The 11,933-nt window shown below is 37.7% G+C and overlaps 1 protein-coding gene across 1 annotated transcript; it reads right to left on the reverse strand.

Moving 5' to 3' along the window:
- Positions 1 to 4,140: 4,140 nt before the first annotated feature.
- LOC135229362 (olfactory receptor 2L3-like) lies at positions 4,141 to 8,984 on the reverse strand. The gene has a single exon (XM_064278974.1). It carries the CDS (start codon positions 8,037 to 8,039, stop codon positions 7,107 to 7,109), a length of 933 nt encoding a protein of 310 aa, XP_064135044.1. The 5' UTR covers positions 8,040 to 8,984; the 3' UTR covers positions 4,141 to 7,106.
- Between the last annotated feature and the right edge of the window lie 2,949 nt (positions 8,985 to 11,933).

Here is an 11,933-nt window from a genome sequence, read left to right on the forward strand (position 1 = left end):
CTTGCAGGCAGCATATAGATGGATGGTGTTTTTTAATCCATTCTGCCGCTCTCTGTCTCTTTATTGGTGCATTTAGTCCATTTACATTCAGCGTAATTATGGATAGGTATTAATTTAGTGCTGTCATTTCGATGTCTTTATTTGTGTTGTTGAAAGTTTCCTTTTCAGTTAATCATTTGTGCTGAGTAGTTTATTTTTTTATATTGTCTTTTCCTCTTATTCATTGTTGTTGATTTTGTTTCTACCGAGTCTCTATTTTTTCTTGTATTTTATTTTGATGAGTAGGATAGTTAGTCTCCTTTGTGGTTACCTTAATATTTACCCCTATATTTCTAAGTTTAAACCTAATTTTTACTTCTTTATATCGGCTTGTCTTCCTCTCCACATGGAAGATCTTTGATTACATTTCTTTGTCCTTCTTTATTATTTTAATGTTGTCTTGTTTATGTAATAACGTCACCGTTTCCCTGTTTTGAGCATTTTTTTATCTTGATATTTTTCTGGTTTCCCTGTCTGTGTTAACATCTGATTCTTCTGTCTAGTATTCTGGTCTTGGGTTGATACCTGATATTATTGTTTGTCTAACCAAAGAACTCTTTTTAGTATTTCCTGTAATTTTGGTTTGGTTTTTATGAATTCCCTGAACTTCTGTTTATCTGGAAATCTAATTTCACCTTCACATTTGAGAGACAGTTTTGCTGGATATATGATTCTTGGCGGGCAATTTTTTTCCTTCAATACTTTATATAAGTTATCCCATTGCCCTCTTGCCTGCATGGTGCCTGCCAAGTAGTCGAGCTCATTCTTATTGGCTCTCCTTTGTATGTGACTTTTCGTTTATCCCTAGCTGCTCTTAAAATTCTCTCTTTATCTTTCGCATTGGCAAGTATGATTATAATATGTCTTGGTGACTTTCTTTTAATATCTACCTTATGTGGAGCTCGATGAGCATCTTGAATAGATATCTTCTCATCTTTCATGATATCAAAGAAGCTTTTTGCCAACAAATCTTTGACAATTCTCTCTGTAATTTCTGTTATCCCTCCCTGCTCTGGTACTGCAATCACTCGTAGGTTATTTCTCTTTATATAAACCCACATGATTCTTAAATTTTCTTCATTTTTTAAATTCTTTTACCTGATTTTTCTTCAAATATAATAGTGTCAAATGCTTCATCTTCAAGGTCACTAATTCTGCCTTCCACTTGCTTGATTCTGCTCCTCTGACTTTCTATTGAGTTGTCTAATTCTGTAATTTTATTGTTAATCTTCTGAATTTTTGATTGCTGTCTCTGTATGGATTCTTGCATCTTATTAAATTTTTCCATATGTTCTTGAATAACATATTTAATTTCTTTAACTGTTTTATCTGGGTGTTCCTTGGCTTGTTCTGCATATTGCCTGATCTCCTTTTTGATGTCTTGAACTGTTCTGTATACTAATCTTTTGTATTCTGCGTCCGGTAATTCCAGGAGAGCAGCTTCATCCAGAAGATCCTTTGATTCTCTGTGTTGAGAGCTTTTGAAGTGATCGTGGTCTGTTTCCTTATGTGGTTTGATATTGACTGATGTCTCTGAGCCATCTATAAGTTATTATATTATTTTGTTTGGTTACCGTATCCTAGTTTCTTGCTTTGTTTTGTTTTGACTTGCCCAAATGGTTGCTTGAGTGAGTTTTAGCTTGATTATTTTCACCCTTGGAGTTCTGGTGTCCTGTCACCAGATGGCTAGTGCTGTTATCAGGTATATGAGCTCATGAGTCCATTCACTTTTCTTGTGTGGATTCAGATCTGGTGTCCAGGTAGCTGATTATCAAGTGGATGATGCAGTCTCTGTTGTACAGTCTTAGAGGTCCAGGGGTGTTTGGTGCATGTACCGCTATCTGATTGCAGCAGGGTTCATGCTCTGAACAAGGCAGGGAGCTGAGAACCACCCCCCGAGTGTCTCTGAGGAAAGCGTGTCCCTGTTCCCTAGAGCATACAAGTGAATAGGCTCTGCAGGCAGACTATGGGCACCCAAAGGTTTTGGTTGTACGGGCTGGGAGGTACCAGTTATTCTCGGACCCCTGTCATGGGTGGCTGGGTGACCTGAATGGAGCCACCAGTCCTTAGGCCCCTGATATGGGTAGGTGAGGACCCTATTTAATAGACAAAGTGGTATCAAATATCAATACCCAGCTCTCCACCACACAGCTGAAATGGTTGCAGTCAGCCAGGAAGGGGCTATTCTCCTGAAATAGGCCCACAGAAGTCAATGCAGTGGGGGAAGGTATTCAAAGTCCACAGACCATTTATGCCTGGACAGGAGACGCTTCTGTCCTGAGCTCCTCCAGTTAGTGGAGCTGGCCAATTACCTTTTCCCCCTGATGTGAATTTATTCCCTCTTTTCCAAGGCTGGGAGCATGGCTCAGGGTATTCAAATGGGCCTATCTCAGGCCTAGGGAAATCAATGGGCACTGAAGCCAGCTTACGGGTGGGTGGCACGACAAAATATATTCAAGTACTTAGCTTTTGCTGAGAGAGGCGTTTTGCTCTGGTTCCGGAAGCATGAGTAGGCTGTGTAGCTGGCTACTTCTCCCCGAGAAAACTGCAGCCAAACACTGCTACCAGTCTGCTGCCTCCGATCCCGGGAATAGTGCCTGAGTGATCCCAGCAATTCAGGTCCAGCAACTTGTCTCTGCTTCTGAACCACCTCTCTCTTCCCCTGCTCAGTCCATTTTCTACCTTTTCTTTGTTGTTCAGGGCTCCTAGCTTGCCATAAATATAATCATTTCACTTGATTTTTCAGGTCTTTGTTGTAAGAGGGATCGCTGCAAGCATCTGGCTATTCTGCCATCTTGGCCCTGCCTCCTCCATGTTCTCTGTTCTGTATCCTGGTTTCTTGCTTTGTCCTCTGATATCATTTAAAGGAACTATGTGCCTGACAGGGAAGCATTCTCAGTCATTGTTTCAAGCTCGTAAGGTATAAAGGGAAGATGGTGTTCTTCCTCATGTAAAAATAAACCCAAATAAGTTATTTTTGTTCTTTTTCTATGTTTTTTATCCACTAAAATAACAAAAAGTGATATAAATATAACCCATTTACAAAGTGTTTCCACCTGTCTTGCTTTCTAAAATTCCTCTAAAACCTTGTGATTTGAGCATCAGCAATAATGGCATTATATATAGGAGGAAAGAACAAGCATTATGATGATGGTTTCTTAGGGAAGGAAAAACAAGACTTTAACATGGACCACATCTGTACATGGAAGGAAGATAGAGGTGTAAACCTGTATTAACTGTCTCCAGATAGTGGCCTTCCTTACTCACCTGCAAGGCTTGGAAACCAGCAAAATAGGATGATTTTTTATGCATTAACTCCTTAAAGTCAACCTTAGTTCCATAGAAGTGACAAATCATGCCTAATTCTGCATGTCTGTATAAGAAATATTTTTAATTACTATCTCATATCTAGAACCGTTGTAAATTGGCTTTATAGAGTCAGAATCAGATGGCCCAGAGGAGTGTCTTCTGACTGCTAGACAATACACAGTATCCCTGTATGTAATTCTACATATGATTCTTCATTGCATCAAAGGTTTCCAGAACTAATTTAACTAAAGAGACAGAGTATATAACAGTTTATATTAGTTAGGTGTTTTTCCCAGCCCAAAAATTGAACTAAAGAGACAGAGAGTATATTAAAAAAAAAAAAAACATTGCCATCCAGTCGATTCCTACTCATAGTGACCCTATAGGACAGAGTATATAACTGTTTATATTGGATATCTTAGGAAGTAATAATCTTATGTAATGTTTAAATAAATTATACATATTTATTTAGAAGGGAATAGAGTTTAAGAATCATAAATTTGTTAAAGTATAAAAGATCATAAATACCCAGTATTTGTGTGTTTCTAAACCATATACCTTCATGAAATTCCACAATGGTCAATCATAGGCATTAATCATAGATGAAGTAAGTAAACGGATACTTCTGATAGATAGGAATGGATTACGAGTGTGTAGCCTTCAAATATTAGTTTGAAACAGGGGTGAGTTTATCTGCTTCACTGCAAAATTACACAGAGTTTGAGTCAAAACTGAATCAAATTCTTGTTCTGCTACTTACTAGTTATGGAAACATGGGGTAGTGAATTTAACTTTTTAAGCCAGTAGTTTATATATGCAGCAGATATTTTTTTAAAAAAAGAACAAAATGTAGATTATCACAAGTTGTATATAAGATAATACCTAGTGATTACTTAGTGTGAGCCTGAGTATAAGAAATCATTGAACAGTAACTGCAACCTTTATTCTCTTCATCATCACCACCATCATCACCATCAACAAAATTGTCATCATTTTCATTCAAATATTGTCATCCACTACATTTGTATAGTATTTTTTTTTCAAATTGTGTACATTCACTACTCTGTTTCTCACAAAAGCTCTGTCAAATTGTTAATGAAGGTGGAATTATTACCTCAGTGGAACTTGATAATTTATAAAGGAGGTAAAATATAAATAAATAAAATGCATAGTTAAAATCATAAGGCATCACAATTAGGCATAATTTGTATTTAAAAACAAAACCTGAATAACCATAGCACACCTTCTAATCCTATGATCCCTGAATTATTTCCAGATGTTGTCCTTGAGATGTAGAAAATATTTTATTTTCCAATACCAAAAAACCAAACCCATTGCTGTTGAGTCCATTCCAACTCATAGTGTGACCCTATAGGACAGAGTAGAACTGCCCCATAGAGTTTCCAAGGAGCACCTGGTGGATTCAAACTGCCAACCTTTTGGTTAGGAGCCATAGCACTTAACCACTATGCCACCAGGGCTTCCTGTTTTCCAATAGGTAAGTAATTTTAGACATTCTTATTTTATCTTTATTATAATTTCCATTTTATATTTGCATATAAAATCTAGACAAGTAATTTCCAGATATTTAATTGCAAAGAATGAGTCATATAAGGCAGAACAGCAAGTAAGACACAGCACTAACCACTCTTCACTCATGGGCAAATAGAAAATGTAGGAAATAGGAAATGCTGCATTCACAATTGCTATGGAGAGCTTGGGCTCTTAAGAGCTAGCTTTATTAGTCTTGTTTCACTTGGGCCCATCAAAAGCTAACTCTAGTATGAATTTGTACTTTCATTTCCAGTGGCTCTCATCTCCTATCTAAAACAGATAACGTATTTACAAATAGGATCCAAAACAATTTTTGTTGTCTGTATTTCATGCTGTAGGATTTTTGGTGAACAGTGTTATAAAAAATGCAGAGGCTAATTCTGAACTTGACCAACTCTTACATAAATTATGTCACTCAATTCCTAAACCTGTCACTGTAAATCCAGAATGATTTTAGTTTAGACATTAATCCACACTACCAAAAGAATTAATATAATGGAATCGACACCTATGTGATCTCATCACTTACTAGCATGAAAACACCTGTACTTACAGAAAATATAATTCATGTTACTAGCTCCATATGAAAGAATTCTAAACTTGGCTTCGCTCTTTACCCGTATCCAAAAGGTTCCATCACAGGCACTACCACAATGCATCTTCCCCTCATTAACAAATTCAATTTCTCCTTCAAGCCTCTCTTTAGTTTGTTTTATAAATTTATTTGAACAGCTACAGACAAATATTCTTACATTTGAGGTTCATTTTAGGTGATGTGAACATTTACTATCTATTTTGTCACACAGAAACATAATTACTTTGGAAGTGACCATATTTTCATAAATATGATGTTTTTGAGGGAATTCCTGAGTTTATTCATCATAAATTCAAGAACAAGTTTCACAGATAATACCAACCATTTAGTGTATATTCTATTTCACTGTTTTACCTTCAGTTCACACTGCTGTTTTTATTGTTATGTGCTGCTGAGTCGATTGTCTCTCATACCAACCCTGTAGGACAGGGTAGAACTGTGCTAGAGGGTTTCCAAGGCTGTAATCTTTACACAGGCAGATTGCCACTATGCTTCCCATTGCCACATTGTGGTAATCAATGTCATAAAACAATATGTGTACTAATTGTTTCATGAGAAGCTAGTTCGTTCTGTAAACCTTCATCTAAATTACAATTCAAAAGAAAGAAGAAAAAAAAAAAAGGACAGATTTCAGTATCAGCAGTATTCTCTTCTGGACTGCAATGCCTCTTCACCTAGCATATACACCTAAGCTAATACATTTTTTTTTTCCTGAAAATAATGGGGGGACCCATTCAGGCACAGGCTGAGCTGGTATATCGATTTAAAATACTGGTGCAGAGAAGTTGACTCCCCACTCCTACCCCCAAAAAACATATCAATAGAATTATGAGTCTATTGACTGAAGAATAAGAAAATGTATAAGGTAAATTGTCTTATATAAGGGTAACGTGGCTACTTGGGATGCAAAATTTGAGTCTGTGCTGGGGACTTATTTGGGAATGGCTGAGATAGCATAACCCATAACTTCCATTAATCCTCTTATAAAGTATGCTCTCCTTCTTCTCTAACTCAGCATCTCTCCAGCCCTGATTACTGACCTTGTTTATAAATCACTTTCCTAGGATTCATCCAGATAAATTCAGGTCCCCCCTTCTGGAAAACATAAACTTGTCATATTTCTTCTGGAAAACATAAACTTGTCATATTTCCTCTATAGTTGTGTAAGACTTTCTAATCCCTATATCTGCCTTTTCCCCTGAAATTGGGGGAAAAAATTGGGACAGTACACACCTATTAACAGAGAATTAATGGAGAAAATATTATTTTTAAATAAATAAATCATTTATTTTTCTGTTGTCATATTGAGAGATAAATTATATATAGTAGAATTGTTATATGAATGATATCATTTTAGAAAGTTTTCATTTTCTTTTCTACATATTAATAAAAGCTTCTTATTTCTCAAATTGAGTTGACTGTATATGCCTTTTATATTGATGGAAAAAAAAATCACCTCAGGAAAAAAGAAACATGCCTTAGTAATGTAAAATTATTTTGTCAAACTTCTAGTTTTTAAAATCTTCTAATATAACCTTAGACCTTGTCCATTCACTGCAGAATAGACACTTTCAGCTTGAAGATTGATGCAGAAATCTTGTCTACATTTTCACAGAGAGAACATTCTCTGAGTAACTCTTCTCAGGGCCCTCATTACCTCTTTGTTCCTCAGGCTGTAGATGACAGGGTTGAACATGGGTGTGAGAATGGTGTAGAAAATAGCCAGAACCTTGTCTACTGTTGGAGATCGGAAGGATCTTGGGTGTAGATAATTGTAAACAAAGGGTGCATAGTACAAAGTCACCACAGTGAGGTGGGTACTGCAGGTTGAATAGGCCTTCTTCTTCCCTTCTGATGAGGGCATGCAGTAGATGGCAAGGAGAACCCGTCCATAGGAATAGGTAATGCCAATGAAAGGAAACACAAGGAATAAGGCGCTGCACACAAACACTATGTAGTCATAGACCCAGGTGTCCATGTGTGTCAGAGCCAATATGGCTGTGAAATCACAGAAAAAATGATCGATGGTCTTGGACTGGTAATAGGGTATATGGAGTGCATATGCGGTGTGGGCACACGCATTGATAGAGCTCATTATCCAAGATCCTATAGTCATTAGCGCACACACACTTTTGGTCATACGAACAGGATAGTGAAGAGGAAAGCAAATGGCCACATAGCGGTCATAGGCCATAGATGCCAAGAGAAGTGTTTCTGCACCTGCCAAAGTCAAAAAGAAGAAACTCTGAACTCCACATCCAATGAAGGAGATTGACTTGCTTCCAAACAAGAAATTGTAAACCATCTTGGGGACAATATTGGAGATGTAATTCAGGTCCATGAGAGAGAGCTGACTAAGCAGGAAATACATGGGTGTGTGGAGATGGGTGTCCAGTAGGATGAGGATAATCATGGATATGTTACCAATTAAAGCCATTAGGACAATGAGAATGATGAGAATGAAGAGGAAAAGGCCAATTCTTGATGGTGGGAACAGTCCTAATAAAATGAAATCAGTTGATGTTTCACTATAATTCTCCATTGAATATTCATTGGTTTTCCCTAAAGTAAGAAACAAGAGTGTGGAAGGTAAATAAAGAACAGTGAACTACTTATTTATTTTTTCATAATATCTGTGATTGATCCAACAATGTATTTTTCAGGAAATTATACAGTTGCTTAAATGAATGGGCAATTTTACCTTTTTTTAAACAAGAAACACCATTCCATTACACAAAGATAAAATGTAAGACATCATGCATTTACATCCAAAATCTGTTGTAGAAGATCAATGAAAAAATAAATAAAAATATGCTATACTTATTTTAATAGGATAAGAACGATTAAAGAAAAAAAAAAACCCATTGCTGTTAAGTCAATTCTGACTTATAGCAACACCTTAGGACAGAGTAGAACGGCCCCATGGGATCTCCAAGGAGCACCGGATGGATTCGAACTGCTTACTTTTTAGTAAGTAGCCAAACTCTTAGCCACTACTCCACCAGGATTTCCATAAGGATAATAGTTCTTAGCAAATTCACTTATCAGTAAGAAAATACTTAAATATAAGCAGTGTGTTAAAAAGTTGAAAATATGTTGAAAAGAATAAGTGATTGAATTGCTATAGGAATGAATTTAGTGACATAAAGATTATTTTCCATTTTGAGGTTTATAATCTTTGCTTATCCCCAAGACATACATTAATTACTGCAACTATTTCTTTTTCTTTTGTTTAAGAAGCTGGACTTACTGCTTTAAGTCACTATCCCCAACATGACTCTCTAAATGTTACCTATCAGTATTTGGCTTTGGCTCAGAAATACATAAGTTTCTATTTTATAATATTATCAAGTACAAAGTTATTATCTTGATTTTTAAATTCCTCTAAGAAAGGTTCTTTTCAATCCCTTGCTCAATAGCTAAGTAGTCAGTACAGGATAGATTCTTCACTGGACTTTCTATTATCTATGACTCTGTTTAAAAAAAAAAAAAGGTTGCCATCGAGACAATTCTGACTTATAGCAACCCTATAGGACAGAGTAGAACTGCCCCATGGGGTTTCCAAGAAGTGGCTGGTGGATTCAAACTGCTGACAGACCTTTTGGTTACCAGCCTCAGCACTTAACCACTGTGCGAGTAGGGCTCCATTACTCTGTTTAGACATTCCCAAATATGAAAGTAAACTATTTAAATGTTGTAAGGCCCTTTTCCTGCTTCTCCTTCTCTCTCTGATTTTGTTTAAAAAAATCTTAACATTTAGAGAGGCGGGGCCAAGGTGGCAGAGTAGTCAGAAGGTTATGGTGGTCCCTCTTACAAGAAAGACCCGAAAAAACAAATGAATCCATTATATAAAGACAAGCTAGGAGCCCTGAACATCAAAGGCACAGTTAAGATATCGGACTGAGCTCAGGGGGAGGGAGAGGCAGTTCATAAGCAGCAAGTAGTTTCCAGACCTGACTTAGCAGGAATTGACGCCCCTCAGTCATGGCCTCCTGGTGCAACTGTGGTAGGACTGGCAGTAGCTTACAGGACATGGTTACCTCAGTGAAAGAGAGCAAGTGACCCAGGCCTGATCCCCTGGCGCAACCATGGCAGGGGTGGCAGTAGCATTTGGGACCTTGACTACTTAGCCACAGAGAGCCAGCTGCACAGAGTCTACTCATGCCTCCAGAATCAGCAAATAATGGCGCTCCTGGCAAAAAATAAGTGCTTGCATGTAATTTACCACACGGATCAAATAGCTCCCGTTTTGAAAGAAGTCTCTCCCATTTATCTGATCTCTCCTCTCTCTGCCCCAGGCCCCAAGCTGGCTTCAGTGACAGTCGATTTCCCTGGGCCTGAGATAGGTCCTGCCGAGTATGCTAAGCCATTCTTCCAGACTTGGGGAAGGAACAAAATAACAAATAGGAAAAAATAACCTGCTGGTTCCCTTAAGCTGGGAACTCAGAGCAGAAACAGCTCCTGTTCAGGCACAATCAGTCCCCGAACTTTGAATGCCTTTTACCACTGCATGGAACCATGTGGCCCCATTTCAGCAGCTAGGCACTTGTTGTCACTGTGCAAGGGTGTATGTGCCTGAGGTCTGACTTTACCTGTTGCAGCTGTGTGGTGGAGAGGAGGGTTTTTGACATTTGACACAGCTCTGCTTATTAAGTAGGGTCCTCATCTACCCACATCAGGGACCTGAGGGCTGGTGGTTCCTCCCGTGCCATCTCTTCACCCACGACAGGGGTCCTAGGATAAGTGATGCCTCCCAGCCCTTACAGTTAACAGCATTGGGAGCCTATGGTCCTGCTGCAGAGCCCACCCACCTGTGAGCTCTAGAGAACAGGGATGCACCTTCCTCACAGACACTTGGATGGGACTATGCATGCACCAATCACCACTGCTTCTCTAAGACCATAGATGAGCAAACACTTCGTGACCGACTACTTGGACACACCTGAGCCGAATCCATACAAGAAAAATGAATGGACTCCTAATAACAGCTCTAGCCATATGGTGACAGGATGTTAGAGCTTCGAAGGTGCAAATAATCAAACTAGCTCACATGAGCAATTTATTTGGGCACATCAAAACTAAACAAAGCAAGAAACTAGGACACTGTTAGCAAACCTAAAATATTTAATACAATAACTTATAGATGGCTCAGAGACACCAGTCAATATCAAATCACATAAAGAAGCAGATCACGATTGCTTCAACTAGCTCCCAAAACAAAGATTTAAGGAATCTTCTGGATGAAGATGTATTCCTGGAATTAACTAGAGGTAGAATACAAAAAAATTTATATACAGAACTCTTCTAGAGATCAGAAAGGAGATGAGGTAAAACACAGAACAAGCCAAAGAACACAGAGTAAAACAGTCAAGGAAATTAAGAAGGTTATACAAGAGCATAATGACAATTTTAATAGGCTGCAAGAATCCATAGAGAGACAGCAATCAAAAATTCAGAAGATTAACAGAAAAATTTCAGAATTAGACACTACTGCAAGAAACCAAAATAGACCTATATAAGTAGAAAAACATACCTTGGTCTTGGATAGGAAGACTCAAAATTGTAAAAATATCTATTCCCCCCAAAATGATCTATAAATACAATGGAATCCTGATCCAAATACCAATGACATTTTTTAAATGATATGGAGAAAGAAATCACCAACTTCATATGGAAGGGAAAGAGGCTCCAGATAAGTAAAGCATTACTGAAAAAGAATAACAAAGTGGGAGGGCTCACACTACCTGATTTTAGAACATATAATACCACCACAGTAGTCAAAACAGCCTGATACTGGTATAACAGATATATAGAACAATGGAACAGATTGAGAATCCAAACATAAATCCATCCACATATGAGCAGTTGATATTTGACAAAGGCCCAAAGTCTGTTAAATGGGGGAAAGACTGCTTCTTTAACAAATGGTGCTGGGATAACTTGATATCTATCTCCAAAAAAAATGAAACAAGACCCATACCTCACACCATGTACAAAAACTAACTCAAACTGCATCAAAGGCCTAAATATAAAATCATTAAGATCATGCAAAACATTAGTAAAAATGCACAAACACCAGAAGACAAGGTAGATAACTAGGAGCTCCTAAAAATCAAAGACCTATGCTCATCCTAAGAATTCACCAAGAGTAACAAGATTACCTACAGAGTTGAAAAAAGTTTTCAGCTACCATAATTCCAATCAGGGTCTGATATCTAAAATCTACATGATACTGCAAAAACTCAACAAAAAAAGACAAAAAACCCAATTAAAAAAATGGGCATACGAGGTATGAACAGGCACTTCACCATAGAAAACATTCAGGCAGCTAACAGATACATGAGGAAATGCTCACGATCATTAGCCATTAAACCCATTGCCGTTGAGTCGATTCCGACTCATAGCAACCCTATAGGTCAAAGTAGAACTGCCCCAT

Source organism: Loxodonta africana, unplaced genomic scaffold, assembly GCF_030014295.1.
Source record: "Loxodonta africana isolate mLoxAfr1 unplaced genomic scaffold, mLoxAfr1.hap2 scaffold_29, whole genome shotgun sequence".
Taxonomy (NCBI): Eukaryota; Metazoa; Chordata; class Mammalia; order Proboscidea; family Elephantidae; genus Loxodonta; species Loxodonta africana.

Excerpts from the sequence above, each read along its gene's own strand:
- LOC135229362 (XM_064278974.1), bottom strand. The coding sequence starts at position 8,039 with ATGGAGAATTATAGTGAAACATCAACTGATTTCATTTTATTAGGACTG.